The sequence below is a fragment of the Drosophila miranda genome, chromosome XR (genome assembly GCF_003369915.1).
Source record: "Drosophila miranda strain MSH22 chromosome XR, D.miranda_PacBio2.1, whole genome shotgun sequence".
Lineage (NCBI taxonomy): Eukaryota > Metazoa > Arthropoda > Insecta > Diptera > Drosophilidae > Drosophila > Drosophila miranda.
This window is the reverse complement of record NC_046674.1, coordinates 2,011,171-2,027,208: the sequence shown is the minus strand read 5'-3', so window position 1 is coordinate 2,027,208 and position 16,038 is coordinate 2,011,171. Positions and strand designations below refer to the sequence as shown.

Sequence of the window (16,038 nt, the reverse complement as noted above, 5' to 3'; positions counted from 1 at the left end):
CTCTGCTTTCAGTTTTTACTCGTGCCACTCCCCCGTTTCTGTTCTGTGGTTGTCTATTGTCTGCCTTTTTTGTGAACAATGGCAGGTGTCATGCAGGTGGAAGCAGTGCGGTTCAAGGCGGTTCACGGGAGTCGGAGGCGGAGGCGGGCCAAGGGGCTGTCCCTTTGTGCATTTTACGCGGAATTACACAGCATAAGCAGCTGACACCGCGCCAGGGGTAGCCATACCCCTGAATGACCCCCCGACCGCAGACATGCTGCTGCTCCTGGCCCTCCATCATGCTGCATGCCTCCTACTGCTGCACCTGCTGTTGCTGCTGCTGCTGCTGCTGCTGCAAATGCGGCATTTGCCGTGAACGACTTTCGTCTGCTTTGTTGTAAAAGAGTGCCAGCCCAGCCCATCCCAGCCCCACTGCCACATGCCACATGCCACACAGAGCAGCAGCAGCAGCAGCGGCAGCAGCAGCCACCACCCCTTAGCCATTGTGGCCCAAAGGCAAACACAAGCCAAAGCCCAAGCAATTGCCTCTCTCCTCAGTTGCCCCACCTCAGTTGATTTAAACTACACAAAAAAGCAAACAACGCATACTGGAGGAGCAGAAAGGGTTCGGTGGAGAGGTAAAGGCACGGGGCACGAGGCACGGGGCACGGAGTAAGAGCAACTAAGAAAATGCCTGCACAAAAGTAACTCATAATTAAGGCAAGTCAGCCAAGCAGAGCAAAGAGAGAGGGGCGAGAGGGGCGCGAGGGGAGAGCGAAGAAAGGAGTAGCCGGGGGAGGGGAGAGTAGAAGAGCGGAGGAAAGCAATGAAAAGCGGCGATGAGACCAAGATGCAGGAGGAATTCTATTCTCCTTTCTAGCAGTGCATTTGGCAAATGCCAGAAATGTTGCCTACTTTTGGGCAACAACTGGTTCCGACTTCTGAGAGCAGCCTGAATGTGGTTCAAAGAACTAGCTCCCAAGGTAATGAACTGCATTTACCAGAGAGACGCAAATAAAGAGTTCAGTATATATTCGCCTGCGAAAATCATAATCTGCACCGTTTATAGTCTTTCATCTCTGTTGCCCCGTTAAGCTCTGAACTAGTTCTTTGCCGTAGACATCTTCATGGCTCCTTTTGTTGGGCCAACCTCACTACCACACTCCTTGGCTCCTCGTGGCTCCTCGTGGCCTGAGTCCCAGGCAGAGTCGCTGCAATTGCGTCTATATATATTTTTGATATGCTTCAGCAAACACCTGCAACGTCTCAACAACAATGAGAAATATTGTTAAGTAAATGGGGGCGGGGAGAGGTGGATAGAGTGGGGTCTGAGAGTAGTGGATGCAGTTTTTGGTGCATTAGCGGAGTGCGTCACCCCTTGCCAACTCTCATCTCTCGTCTCTCACCTCTTGGCCTGCTTTCCTCGCTTTCCTCCATCATGGCACTCTTTATTGTTTATGTTTTTGGCTGCGAGATTTTTGCAAGGATTGGGGTTTTGTCGGTGGTGCTTGTGGCGGGGATCCGGGTGGGATTTGGGTGGTCTGGGTGTGAGGATTGTTTGTTAATGCATGGCTGGGGCGTGTGCATCCTGTTGCCAGGATATGCAGTCTGCAATCTGCATCCAGCATTCAGCATTCAACTTTCAGCTGCATTCCTCCTCCTGAGCTGTCTGAAGCTCCAGTCGGACGAAGAAAGTCAGAGAATTGTAGGCAACTTTTGGCAAATCATGCCAATTGCTCCTTTTTATTGCATCCCCACCCCACTGTACCACTGATATATGTGGAAATTATGTTCACTGAAATGAATATTAATAATGCACGGGGCATTATCATTCGTGCCTGTAACCCAGGGCGTATGAGCAACTTTTCCATTAAGCGCGAATCGTTTGTCAATTTGCCAGGACATATAAATCACCAGCTGCTGCAGGGGGAGAAACAGAAACAGAAACGGAAAGAGGGGGAACTGCAACGAGGGGCAGAGGGGCGGAGGGACGGAGGAGTGGGTGGGTATCATCTTGCCTCAAGCCCAATTAACCCATTAGGATAGCGGTTGCCATTTGATGCGGCAGTCAGAATGCAATTAAAAGAGAGAGAAAACCCAATGGTGGAAGCAGAAAAAGAACGAATAAGATGGAGCTGAGTGCATGAGAGATGGTGGATGGGGGATGGGGGATGGGCGGTGAAGGCTCCATCGTGCAATTTCCTTCAGCTTCTGCTTCCCCTTCTTCTCGTTCTACTAACATTTAATTTTTATGTAAGCATCACACAGCCCAAGGACGTAGACCGAGACCAGAACCAGAACCAGAACCAGAGCCATCTCCAGACCCCAACAGCTGAGAGCCGGGAGCTGAGCGCCGAGGAGAGCCGCGAGATGAAGACCAAGAAAAGTAATAACTGCGCATTGCCATTATTTATGTTTATGTCCGCACTACATCATCTTCAAATGTCCGCTGCCGCTGTCCCCCCTGTTCCCCCTGTCCCCCGCGTAGCATCCCTCCATCCTCTGTCCTCTTGGAGCTATAAAAAACAAGTGCCTGCTGGCGGACAAGTTGCAGTCGTGGAGGAGGCTGCAGGAGAATGGGTTTGGCTGCTGCACTCTAGTCTTAGGCGACGTTTAACTGCCGCCGTTTTGAGTGCCGTTGAACTAATTTCCGTTGCCCCCAAGAGCCGGGCCAGGAGCAGGAGCAGGGGCAGGACGATGCGGTGGCTCCAAAGGAAGGAAGTTGCTTGGTCGCTCTGTTATTTTCTGGTCTGGCAAATATTGCATTCTTTGCGGCCTTTTCTATTACCGCTGCCGTTGCCGTTGCTGCTGCCTCTCCGCGCATTTGTCATTGAGGCGCTCGCTAATTTGACATAAATTCTAGATGCAAGGATAGACGCCCCAAAAGGGGGAAGAGCAGATGAAGAATGAGGAAAGTACCTTCGGTGTAATGGCTGTGGGCACATGAAAGTGGCCTTCAAGGAAACCCAAGGATAACTTCCTTTGCCTTTGATCCATTCTCCAATCGCTCGAATGATACTCTCCCACACTCCCTTTTGGATGATTTCAAGTTTAACCAATTGATTATTAAACTTAACTTTTACGCACAGAAACAACACAAATATCCCCTATCCCCCTCCTCGATCTGCAAGTTTGCTTTTCCAGCCAATTGATATAAATATTTCTTTTGGTCTGGTCAAATACTTATGATAAACATGTTGTAAACTGTCCAATTCGATTAGTTGACCGCACAAACTATTTCCCCCAGAAACTTCATCTCTCCGTTCGCAGGGCCAGAAAGCAAACAAACCAATAAACTCCAAGGACTGACAAAAAACTTTTGACACTCAATTCCGAAAAGGAATGGGGGCTCGAATCGAATCGAACCGAACCGAACCGAACCGCACCGCACCGAAGGAATGGCAAGTTTGCTCTACTTTCTCTACATAAAAGTATAAATTTAAGAAATAAGTTTTGCGAAAGATGTGTGTTTACAAATGCCAATAGGAAATGCCATTTAAAATGCATCGCAATTGGGAGACAACACACAAAAATTGTCGGAGTGGACAAACGTTTTTCTTAGGGAAGCACTCAACCGATGGCTACACGGAGTGCGAGTGCCAGTACTCTTTTCTGGGACGGGGTACCTGCGATTCGAATGAGTCGTTTGCAATGCAGAATGGAAAATTATATCTCAAACTATGGAGTAACCGATTGGATACCAGCTGGACTCCAGCTGCAGTTCTTCTGGTTTTTGCATGGCTTCTGCACATTTGATTGCCATGGGAGCCAAGGGTATCAAATGCTTCGGTTCCGACAGGAAGCTCTGCTCTTCTGTTGGTCTTTGACTTTGACATTTTCTTCAAAACTGGCAACAAAAAAGCTGAAAAATGAACGAAGCCAGGCCAAAGCAGAAACAGAGTGAAAGAGATGATGCTTGGGGGCCATGCCATTAAACGAAGTCATGAATGGCTGGACACACATTAGGCAGAGGCGTGGGCGGGGGCTGGGGCTGGGGCGGGGGCGGGGGCGTGGCAAATGATATAACCATTAGCTCTGGCCATTCTGTAAACTTCAAAAGCCAAGCGATGGGGCCAAGCCACTCTTTTGTGAGGTGTTACACGTGCGTGCCTCCACTTGGTGGGGGGGATCCCCCAGTCCCCCAACCCGCCAATCGACCAGTATTTTTTGTACGCACAGAAAATCAACTAAATAACCGCTAGTTAAGTTTGCTTTGCTTTTTGTCATAACTAACGGTTTGCATTTCTGTCGGTGGTCGATGGTCGGTGGTTGGTTTTTTTTTTTTTGGTTTTTTGTGAAATTCTGCAAGTCACGCACTGATTTGGCAATTTGCATGCAACGACCGATAGATGGCGCCGTGCACGTGCTCCGGACAGTCCCCAAATCCATGGAAATGGGTGGTGTGGGGGGTGGGGAGGTACCCTCTCTTTAACAATCAATATTTGAACTGAAATTGCAAATTTCATAATTTCTGGTACAGTTTTTTTAATTTAAAAGTTTTTGCTGCTGCCAGCCATATCTTTTCATTGGAATTTGATTAATTTTTTACGGGGGACGGGGCGTGGGCAGGGGTAGGGTATGGGCAACACTGCGTATGCGCAATTTTGAGCGCCAAAGTGTGTAAATGGAGATAAGTTTTGGGTTGCTATTATGTGTGTGTGAGGAGCGGGTGGGTGGGGGTGTGTTGGGTTAGATGCTTAGTTCGATTGGCATTTTGCAAAATTAAATATTTTTGCGAAATGTATGTCAGTCTTATTTCCCTTCGCTCAAGCACTCTGTTTGCTCTCTGTAACGATACCCTCATTGCGAGCACGAGTACGAGTGCGAGTATTAATTTATTGGCAATCTAAATGCGAGGATGAATGCACAGGAAGCAGGAGCCGGAGCGGGAACAGGAGCAGTGCATTCGAGTGGCAGCACTTTCCCTGCTTTTGGCATTTTCATTTGCATTGTAAGTCGAGAGCAGCTTTTCGGAGGAAATGCTCGACAGAGGCGTGCTGGGAAGAGGGAAAACCCAGCTAAGCTTAAGATACTATCGATTATTAATCGGAATCCTCGAAAACCTTCTCGCCTTAGCCCAGAACATGGCTTAACTCCGTTTACTCGTTCTTCCTTGTGGCCCTTGATCCTTTTATGGAGCCATGTCCCTGTCAATTGCCGGCATTGATATCGATAACAGTCGGTTGAACCCGGACCAGGACACGCCCAACGCCCAACGCCTCAATGCATATATGTATGCATTCAATCGCCCCCTATCCCCTCCCTCTCTCCTCAGTCTCCTCCTACCTCTGAACGAACTTTTTCATGCTCCATTGTGTTATAAATATTCATAAAGCGCTTCGCCATTTTTCGTTGCGACCGCCGCAACTAAAGCCTTGATTTCTTGCATTTCGCACACTCACCCACACCCACACCCACACACGCAGTCACCGACAGAGACCTGCACAGACATGCACGGACATGTTACCAATACCTAGCCAATATGGCTGACTATAGGGGAACACACCCCCCCTGCACCCTATACAACCGCCGTCTATCTTGCACCCACTACCCCGCCACAGCAACACCCCACCACCCACTGCCGTACTACCCATTTAACCGCAAGCCATGCTTCTAATGCCGCGTTGGCATAAATTTAAAGCAGCAGCTGCGGTTTTCCACTGCTTTTCCCCCCCCTGCCCTGTTTTCTCTCTCTCTCTCTCTCTCTCTCTCTTTCAGCCATTCTCTAGATATGGCCGAGAGGGGATTTACCCTACCCTACCCTACCCTACCCTACCCTGTCCTGTCTGTCGTTCTCTGTTGCTCCGCTTTAACAGGCAAGAGCCAAGTGATAGCCCCATGGAAGAGCAACAAAGACTATTACAAAAACTAACCCAGGTACGGCTTTAAGCCCCCGCCGCCCCCCAAAAAGCATTTTATGCTGCTAATTGATTTTTCAAACACGATTTCGCTTCAGCCCCCTCTCTGTGTCTCTGTCTATCTCTCCCTGCTGCCACTGCCACTGCGCTTTTGTTTGGCATTCAATTAACGGGAATTTGCATTTTATCTTTGGCCACACTTTTGCCACTATAGTATATCGGGGCTATAGCTCGACTTTATACATATACATATATGCATATACATATACAAACATCGCTTGAGTGGCGGCCGGCTGGGATGTAAAAACAAAAGTCTCAAGTGCTAAATCAACAAAACAGCACAGAAATATGAATATGTGATTAAAAGGTATTTGAAATTGCTCCCCTCCCCCGACGATACCCCCTTTAATTACATCACTCAGCATTGATCTCTGTTCAAAATCAGTGGAACGTGAGGTGCGATCGCTTGTGTGTCAAAGATTCGTCATGAAAAATATTCTCATGTTGTTGCAAAGTGTTGTTTTCCAGATAGGCACATAAACCTAGATACTCAATAGTCGAGGGTTTATTTCTGTAGTCAATGAACCCAAGAATGAAGTTTTGTAAAAGATTGAGGCGGACTTTTCTCAGAATTTGAAAAGCTTATCGATAAACAATCGGCAAAATTATGTTTTCCAACACACAGCCAGCCATCCATCGATAATCTCTGGTGCAGCGCTGCTCCCAGCTCAACTGGACGCATATATATCTCTCGCTCTCTCTGCATGCTTCTCCCGCAAGGCTGGCTCTGTTTTTCCAGCTTATCAGTTATCAAAGTCTAGTGTCATACAGCTATTCCTAAGTCTTTTTGCCCAGATAGTTACATGGATAGTTACACTTCAAAAATGTCAGAGTTCCCGGGCCGCATTCTCTTAGAATTCAAAACGCAGAAATGCTTATGTGTGCTTACAAAAATCGCCGTAACCTCCAAACATAGCGTAAACTTTTACATTAGCCGGCCTTGAATATCGCTTTATGCACTGCAAAAACCATGCAAATATTTAATGGTCTTTTTTCAACATAATCCCATAAACCTAGATTTGCTTTTGCTGAAGGTTGGTTTTACATTTAAAGATGCTCAGAATTAGCTATGGAACTATCTGTCTCGCTTCGGAATTCAACGACACTGAACCTCGAAAGCACTCAAATTCAGTTGACCAACACTGCTGAGCGTAACATAACACTGATTCTTAGCAACTTCCTGTAAACGACCTTCTTTCAAGCGAAACAAGAAAGACGATCGCATGGAGCAAAAATCTAGACTGTTGATGATCGCCAGTTGCCCCAACCAGCACTTCGATCATCACAAAGTACATTATGTTTTGGTTTAATAACAATTATTATCGACCAGGCAAGTTCATAAAACTTGATGGGCCATGCGAGCATAAATAATACTTGTACAACATACTCGAACTTGTACAACAGCCGCAGCCTCAGCCACAGCCTCAGTGGACGACAGTTGCAGGCGCAGCTGAAGTCTCAAGGTCAGGTTGCGGGCTAAATTTAACATTGAAACTGCATTGTCTGCGGCCAAGCGTTAAAGGAGGTTACAACCGGTTACGCTGCAAAAGATCTTACAATCTGTTGCAGCTTCTTCTTCTGGTTTATTTGGCGCTTATTTCAAAAGAGAAACAAAAGCCACGTAAGGCCCGGTCCCGGGAACGGGCCGGCGTGACATTGAATTGTAAATGCAGGCGATAAAAAAAAACGTGGAGCGCATAAAGTTTACAGAAACCGAAGCGCAGGGCAAAGGAAAAGAAGTAAATAAAATGTAAGCCGACATCCGATGCATGTGAAACTTTTTTATGTTGCGCGAAAACCCCCAGCAGTGAAGCGCTGCCTCAGAGATGACCGCGTGAGGTGGGGCTGTGGGCTGTGGGCTGTTGGGTGATCTGTAATACATAGATACATGCATTTATTGGGCGGATCTTCTTGTGTTATATGTAGCTATTGATTGATTCTATTCCCTTCCTCTAGCTACCCGATCAGATCACGACAGCAGTCGGTGCCGAGCCATCGCCAATGCTCTCTCATGCACAAACAACCTTTAGCTTGCGCTCATGCAGTGCCTGCTCTGCTGCTCTGCTGCTGTTTGCGCTTTATCCAATCCACTGTTGCCTCGCTTCCCTTCCCCATTCCTTCCTCCTCATTTATCCACGGGTCAGCTGGTGCCGCTCTGCTTCTGCATCCTCTGCTTCGACATTGACATTTTTTTGCGCTCTTACACTTTGTTTTTTACAATGAGAGTATTATGATTGAGCTAGAAGTTTTGCCACTCAGAGAAGGAATCATCTCCCAGAATATTAGCTATGTATATATATTGCTGATCGGCAAGATCAAGAGTAGATTCGCCTATATCATAGCTGACATAGTCAGAGGCCATCTGCAAGGGTATCAAAGCCTCGGCTCACCGAAACTAGCTTGACTTTCGTGTGCTCTCGCCGTACCTCTCGCTCACTCTCTCACTCTCTGTTTCTCTGTACTTTGTTGTCGTTGTTTAATGGGTTTATACATCTTTTGTTGCTGTTGCTGCTGCCATCGCATTACGTCACTTTCACTGTAGTTTGCGGCTTAAGGCAGCATTTGTTGATTGTTACGTTTGCTTCTGCTGCTGCTTCTGCTGCTTCTTCTGCTGCTTGGTCCGTTGTTTGCACTTGTTTTTGGTACAAACAAGCAAATTGCAATAAAAATGCTTGAATTTATGGTCCACTGGCATACATTCCTTTATGTAAGTATGTATGTATGTGTGTACATATATTTTTCGTTTGGGATGATTTATCTGAGACTTTTGTTCGGTTCGCTTTTCAACTTTTGGGCCACGCCGGGCAGCGGCAGCGGCGTCAACGGCACAATTTATGTCCGTTTACAGGGCAAACTTTTCTGTTATTTTTTTGGTTCAAGTTCATCATCGCCACTGGTTCCAGGCTCCAGGCGGAGTGGAGTCGTTAAGCTCCATGTTGCGGGCATGTCCATTGAGTTGGCCGTAATTTACATCTTGTTAAACATCAAAAAAACTATTAAAAAGCGTGATGTGATTTGATCATATTCAGTCACGCATACGCCTGATCTGCCCGATCTGTGCGCCCTGCCCTCATACGGTATGCAATCATTGTTAGGGTCATGTTCGATAAGAATCTAACCGAAAAAAACCCATTAGCGAACTCAACGTGGCCTGACTAAATAGACCAAAAACGAGGCTAATTTCTCAATACGCAAATGTCGCCGAATTTCGGGCGGTTAGTTCCCATTGATCCGCCGAAAACCATTAACCCATGGGCCATGGTGCCTCTGCAACGTCTGGCCTTGGGCATCATTTGCATATCAGCACAGGCCACCTGCGTGAGTCTCCTATCGAAGCATAAGCATAAGCCCTACCAGTATCAGAGATTTATCGTTTTCCATTGATTCCAAGCCGTTTCTGCAAATCGATAAGTTTCACGTGCAATCTTTTGTGCCCGACGAGATCTATGTAAGCACCAGCGTCGATCACCTGGAGGCCATCAACTTCAATCTGACCATAAAAGTGCCCTTTGCCGGCAAACTGCTGATGCATATCTTCCTGAGAAAGCTCTCTGACACGCCTGGGGGCTCGGACTTCAGCGATCTGATGCGCTTGAAGAATAGGGATCTGTGCAAGATGCTCGACTCGCTGCGGAATATCTCAACGGATCATGGCCAAGGGGAGAGCCTGCTGCCGTCCACCTTCTTCATATCCTGTCCGCTCGTTCCCGGATTCTACTACGTGGCGAACAGTGCCATTGATGTGAAGTTTGTTCCCTTTCGCGTGCCCGATGGCAGATATCTGGCAATGCTGGAACTGGTGCAGGTTTACGAGGAGGTCATCAAATTGGTTACCTGCAGAATCAAGTTTAGCATGACAACCCCGCCGGGCTATGTAGTGAAATCAGATCTGAATAACAAGCCTCCAAAGGAAGAGCCTCCGAAGGAAGAGCCTCCGAAGGAAGAGCCTCCGAAGGAAGAGACTCCGAAGGAAGAGCTTCCGCAGGAAGTGCCTCCGAAGGAAGAGCCTCCGATGGAGGAGTCCGAAGATGTTTCCGATAGTAGCCTGGATGACTATGAATAAGTTTTGACCATTCATATATTATATCATTGGTTCCACGCCTTAGACCTGCCGCAACAGTTGACTACGATATCTTTCTTTCATCATCTTTTCTGTGCGAAATCAAAATTTATTGCCATCTCCGAAACAGTTTAAACACAAATTGACACATCTCACACATGGCCAGAGCCAGGCCCATGCCAACTTAATTGAAATCCCCAGGGGCATGGGAAATATACCGCTCAGCTACAGGCAGACGACAATGATCCATTGTTGCACAGCTGATACTTGATATGATATGCATTTGGTATACATTTACTACAATATATATGCATATATCTATATCAATTTACGGAATGTGTGACAACTGGTGGCATTGCCATCTGTTCATTCTCAAAATCCATTAAATTAACATATCTAGAGCGGCTGCGGCTGCTGGTCGAATGTTTCCGGTTTTTCTTCTTCTAGTACGGATAAGCTGCAGCCTCATCGTCATGAATGACTTGGCTTCCAGCATGACATGGCACTAATGCTGGCCTCCGCCCAGCCCAAAACTCGAATTCAAAATCGAACGTTTACTTTGCTTTGCTGTTTTATTTTGTATTGATTTAGTGATCGTATCTTCACGATTGATGGCTATTAGAAGTGTCAAATATTTATGGATCTTGATCTTCACTCTCATTCTGTCCGGCTATCATTTGTTTTAATTGGCTTGGCCATTGATCAATCAGGCGTGGAAAGGTAAACAATATCCGCAATATCGTTCTTGAACTTGAAGGTGTTAAAGTGTTTAGAGGGGGCCTATAATAGTGATAACTGAATGGTGGAATCTTTTTTGTGTGATCTCAATAGTCTTCTTCTTGCCTGAGCTGACCAACTTCCAGAGTGGCCTTCAGTTGAGCAGCTTTTTCATTTACTTAGTATTACTCAGTGTTTAATCAACGATCCAACTTATTCAGTGGACCTCCCCCCACCCCCTCTGATAAACAGAAGATATGCCACCTAAGTGAACAGGGCATGGCTTTGGTTTCGGGGCTTTTAGCCGTTGGTTTAGTTTTTGCTGTTTAAAGACGAGCATAAGCCTGACTTGCACAGAGACTCGAAGACACCTGCCAGACAGGGCCTTGCCCCCCTCCCCGCTGGCCTCTGGCCTGCAGATGTTTTTGGCCATGTTTCGTTTTGTTTGGTTTTCTTGTTTTGTGTCTGTCTTTGTTTTGTTTATGTATCGCTTATTTGTCCACTTCTCCACTGCAGTCTGCAGTTTACATATCATCATCTCCCTCGAGCCACTGTTTTTGGGTGCTATAAAAGCCACAGGCCCCAGAAGCTACCAGTTGCAGTCAATTTTTGGATTAACCAGCGCAACATCTACCCAAGACAACACCCAACAATCATGAAGTACCTCGCCTTGGTAAGACTTCGGAACCAGAGTTGGAGGCGAATGAGAAGGAATACTCCTCAGTATCCTCCCCCAATAATATTAGTGGATTACATACATTATTTCCCCACTTTAGACCCTGTTTGTGTGCCTGCTGGCCATTGCTCTGGTGTCTGCAGTGCCCGTGGATGAGTCCTTGATCGGAGATAACATCTATCAGCCGGCTTTCGATGATGTGCAGCGTCCCCAGGATCCGCAGGCCATCTTCAAGCTGAAGAAGCTGCTCAAGCTGAAGAAATTGTTGGGTTAGAGTAACGGATGTGTGCCATATACATACCTATAGTATATCATTCAGCTCAGATCAGCTCCGAATCTAGTCCATCCAAACCACAACAACAACAAAAACAACAACAGCATCAAGCTGCTGCACTCAACAACGTTTAACCCGTTTTACTTAGATAATTCCATAATTCCATACTATCCATACCATACGCCCATGCATACAAATAAAGTATAAAGTATCGTAAATAAAATAAATGTACTTTTCATACAACGAAATGCCGATTGGCTTTCTTATGTCATCGTTGTGGGGATCTTTCTCCAAAAGGGAGTTAATGAAAGGCATCAAGTCGTGCTTTTGTTCATTTCGATAGGAGAATGGAACACGTTTTTGGAACAGGATCTTCGCTGGCATAAAACGGGGTGTGTTTATAAATTCGATATTTATATAAATGCTACCATGGGATAATTATGATCTTGAAGGTGGGAGCCCTTGTTAACTTGAATGAGTTCAGCTTTTAAATGATTCATCCATCGAATTTTAATGGGGAATTCCTTCATTTTTCTTGTATATGATGGGAACCAGTTCTACTTGTGGTCTATAATACATTCTGAAGTTTCCTTGAGGTTAGGTTGAAAAGTTTCCTTGAAATGATTTAATGATCAGCTTGATATAAAGATCCTTCTGAACAAAAGCCTTTGGTCTTTTGGTGAATCTCTGGAAGGAAGAGCAGGAGTTCTTCTGTAGATTCTTGCGCAATATTTGACTCTATATATATGCAGTGTCAGATACCAACAGATTCTTCTTTAATGTCTATTTCCTAATCTTCTCCCAAAAGAGAGGCCCGCGTCTGCATCAGTTTTGACAAACAAATGACTGAAGAAACAAACTGGGCTCTCCTCTCGCACCTCTCGCACTATCAACCATCTACGTTAGAACGAACACACAATGAGATTAGTTTATCAAATGCTTGCATTTCATTTAATTTTGTATATTTTCTTAAAAAACCTAGACACAAAGTTAAGCTACAAAAAAAAAAAAACATCCATAGCCGAATGAATGGAGGAATCTCATCTCTTAGCCCAAGAACAGGAGCTTCTTGAGCAGCTTCAGCTTGAGCAGGAAGGACTGATCGTCTGAGGGGTTGAGGGTGTCACTGCCAGGACCCTCGAGACCTTCGGGTATGGACTCCTCGATGGGCACCGCACTGGTGGCCATGAAGCACACGACCAGACAAAGGAACACGCTCTGTAATCAAAAGGTAGTCCGTGGTTAGTGGATGTTCGATAGTGGATGTTGGATGGGGGTAATGATTATCCAGTTTTGTGTGTGTTGGGAGACGCACCAGGAGCAAGAACTTCATGTTGACTGCGGATGTTTGGAGCTGGGATTGATGGGATGTCGTTGACAGACCTGCTTGCACTGAACACCAGACCCGGCTGCCCAACTATTTATAGTCAGTCGCTCGACGGCCCAGCCCGGTCGTCTTTCATAGAAATTAAAACAACGCGGTGGCGGCTCGAAGATCTCGTGAATCGGAGAGGAGAGGAGTGGAGTGGAGTGGGAGGGGCGCGGGCAATCAATTTGTTTGGACTATTAAATGTGATTTAAGTGTACCACGCATCTGAGGCAATAACAAAAGCCCATACCGGACTACATATTTCATTTTGTGGCTGCTCTTGCGGTTCCATTGTTGAGTTTAAACTTTAAAGTATCAGTATTTGGACCATTTGTTGACTTGACGTCTCTCTTGGCGGTTGTTTCCCCAAAATTTTGTGGTTTCTGTTTTTGCTAATCGGCATTTCCTTGGTTCTGGATGATTCTATTTGTGTAGGCCATTAGCCGCGAACGAACGAACTCTTCCATCCTCTGCTAAACTTTAATTAGCGGCCTGACATTGCGGCCTTAGCCAACGAGCATGGCCATTAGGCAGTGTATTAACACCTAAAATGAAATGCGGTACAGCATTCAAGCATGGCATGGTGTGTCTAGATATTTCTGTCAGTTAAACATCACTTTTCAATCATATTCAAACATTTAGGATAACAGTTTTTGAACTTACGCGCCACCAGGTATTTTTTAGTGCATTTTCGGGCATCGCGACTAGAGCTGCCAGATCGCGTGATATTAGCCATCTCGCAACACCGAAGCGATTAAACAAAAAAAGCAATAAAAAAGGAGGAAAAAAACCAAATTAGACAATATATAACTTATAAACTCAAGTCAATCCAAAATATACAAATTGCCCCCATCATACCAATCTCTCCTCTTTACGTCTGTGTTAAAAGCCGATCAGTAAAATGACTGGTTCGTTCAGTGTGAAGCTGAAATCGAAAAAAGGTCAATTCATTGTCAAAGATTTGAACCAGTATACGACGCTTGGGGAACTGAAGACGAGAATAGCCCAGGCGACGGCCATACAGGAACTGCAGCTGCACGTGCTGGTCGGCTATCCACCCAAACCATTGGACCTCTCCGAAAATCGGGAAAATGAAAACCTCAAGACTGTGGGCATCAACAGCGGTGAGACCTTGATTGTGGAAGAAAAGGCTGGTGCTGCTGCCCCCACTCCCTCAGCCATTGCCAGTGGCAGTGGCAGTTCAACTATGGAGGATGACGAGGCGCTGGCGCGTCAGGTGTCTAGCGGAGGCAGCATCGAGACGGGCGCTTTAAATATCGTTCAATCGTTGGAGCCAGTGATTTCACCCGAAGAGTCTGGACCCAACGGCATCTTCAATGGCATTTTACTGAAAAAGGTGGTGCCGGCGGATAACTCATGCCTCTTCACAAGCATTCGCTTCGTCCTTAACGGCAAGGTGGACAATGAAGGCAGCGAAATGATGCGGCACATCATAGCCCAAGAGGTGTCTGCCGATACGCAGCAGTACAATGACGCCGTGCTGGGCAAGTCCAACTCCGATTACTGCGCCTGGATACAGAAGGCCGACTCGTGGGGCGGTGCTATTGAGGTCTCCATACTGTCCAACTACTACGGCATCGAGATCGATGTGGTGGACATACAGAACGCCATCATCAACCGCTTTGGCGAGGACAAGAACTTTGGACTCCGCGTCTTCCTCCTCTTCGATGGCATCCACTACGATCCCCTGTACATGGAGACCCAGCAGAACTCGGGTCCGGCCACCATTTTTCCAGTGGAGGAGATGGGCGTATACCAGCAGGCCGAACAGATAGCCAACGAGGCTAAGTCCTCGCGCCAGTTCACCAACGTTGACAAATTCACCTTGCGCTGCATGGACTGCGATGTGATGCTGGTGGGCCAGGTCCAGGCCCAGGAGCACGCCAAGGAAACCCATCACGAGAACTTCGAGGAAATTTAATACGTCCTGATTTTCGGAACCATTTATATTTTAGCCTTCATTCTGTTTGCCTACTACCTACTCACTACCTAGTGATGCCTACATTTCTGGCGACGGTGCACAGCCCCACCGCTTTTAGCTAAATTATACATCATGTTTTGAAATTTTAAATTATTTGATTTGCAAAAATTATAGTATATTATATTTCTTTATCCCCTCTTGGATCGCAATAAAAATTTACATTTATTTAAACTAGAACAAAATGCTGTGGCTTTGGCCTTTCTCACTGCTAAGAGGCCCACGGGGGAGTCATGGCAGCCGGATTCTGTAGGTAGGACATGACCACAGCGCTGACGCTCAGCATGAAAGAAGAAAGAACTTGCTTGGCATCGTCGCTGGCCTTGGAGCTGGCAAAGCTAATGCAGGAGCAGTACAGTGCGAACCAGGCGCACCATTTCAGCTGTAAGAGAAGCGGTTGCATGTTACTGATAAGTCCACCTGGGCATAAATCTGGAAATTCGGGGCTCACCTTCATCATCAGCCCGCACATTGAGAAAATCATTCCCAAGATATTCATGTAGTCCGGCATCATGTCCTCGTTGGCGCCGCCGCCTTGGCCCTGGTTCTTGGGCGCCTTGTAGCGATTGATTTTCTCCTTGCGACGTGGATCCACAGTATTGCTCATGTTGAAAGTATTAAATTTTCACTAAATTAAACTAATTCGGTCAGAAAAATAGGAATGTGACGCAGTGTGACCGCGGATTATCGTTAAAACATACCGTCTGACCCTCAGAAATATACCAAAATATACCGTCGAATTTGAAAAATATACCGTAAATGGTCTGACGAATTGAAGATCTATATTACATATTCTTCGTTTTTGATATTCCGTCGAATATTCTCAGCTATATAGCACATTTAGCCATGGCCACATAAATGTATACGATTCATGAATAATTTTTCTACTTGACTGGCTTATTCGAAATACTTGCTTTTATTGGATCTTGTCTAAAAAAAGGTTTTAACGAAATAGGTCAAACAAAAAAGGTTTTAGCGAAATAGGTCAAAACAAAAAAACGAAAGAGGATAGTCGTTCATATTGTTTAATTTATATATTCCGTTGA

At 46.1% G+C, this 16,038-nt stretch overlaps 5 protein-coding genes across 5 annotated transcripts; 3 read left to right on the top strand and 2 right to left on the bottom strand.

Moving 5' to 3' along the window:
* Window positions 1-9,219: 9,219 nt before the first annotated feature.
* LOC108165445 lies at window positions 9,220-11,184 on the top strand (the record flags this gene model as incomplete). The annotated part of the gene is made up of 1 exon (XM_033387310.1): window positions 9,220-11,184. A coding segment is annotated over one exon (741 nt), but the record flags the coding sequence as incomplete, so codon positions are not given.
* Window positions 11,185-11,261: 77 nt separating this feature from the next.
* Window positions 11,262-11,867, top strand: LOC108151072. Its single transcript, XM_017279451.2, has 2 exons — window positions 11,262-11,347; window positions 11,451-11,867. Exons 1-2 carry the CDS (start codon window positions 11,330-11,332, stop codon window positions 11,622-11,624), a joined length of 192 nt encoding a protein of 63 aa, XP_017134940.1. The 5' UTR covers window positions 11,262-11,329; the 3' UTR covers window positions 11,625-11,867.
* A 681-nt stretch (window positions 11,868-12,548) lies between these two features.
* LOC108151073 lies at window positions 12,549-13,050 on the bottom strand. Its single transcript, XM_017279452.2, has 2 exons — window positions 12,940-13,050; window positions 12,549-12,842 (listed from the first exon to the last, which is right to left on the bottom strand). Exons 1-2 carry the CDS (start codon window positions 12,955-12,957, stop codon window positions 12,672-12,674), a joined length of 189 nt encoding a protein of 62 aa, XP_017134941.1. The 5' UTR covers window positions 12,958-13,050; the 3' UTR covers window positions 12,549-12,671.
* Window positions 13,051-13,736: 686 nt separating this feature from the next.
* On the top strand, window positions 13,737-15,162 carry LOC108151066 (ubiquitin thioesterase OTU1). The gene has a single exon (XM_017279445.2). It carries the CDS (start codon window positions 13,895-13,897, stop codon window positions 14,933-14,935), a length of 1,041 nt encoding a protein of 346 aa, XP_017134934.1. The 5' UTR covers window positions 13,737-13,894; the 3' UTR covers window positions 14,936-15,162.
* On the bottom strand, window positions 15,089-15,674 carry LOC108151069 (protein Asterix). Its single transcript, XM_017279448.2, has 2 exons — window positions 15,444-15,674; window positions 15,089-15,374 (listed from the first exon to the last, which is right to left on the bottom strand). The coding sequence occupies exons 1-2, from the start codon at window positions 15,597-15,599 to the stop codon at window positions 15,204-15,206; spliced, it is 327 nt and encodes a 108-aa protein (XP_017134937.1). The 5' UTR covers window positions 15,600-15,674; the 3' UTR covers window positions 15,089-15,203.
* Window positions 15,675-16,038: the final 364 nt, after the last annotated feature.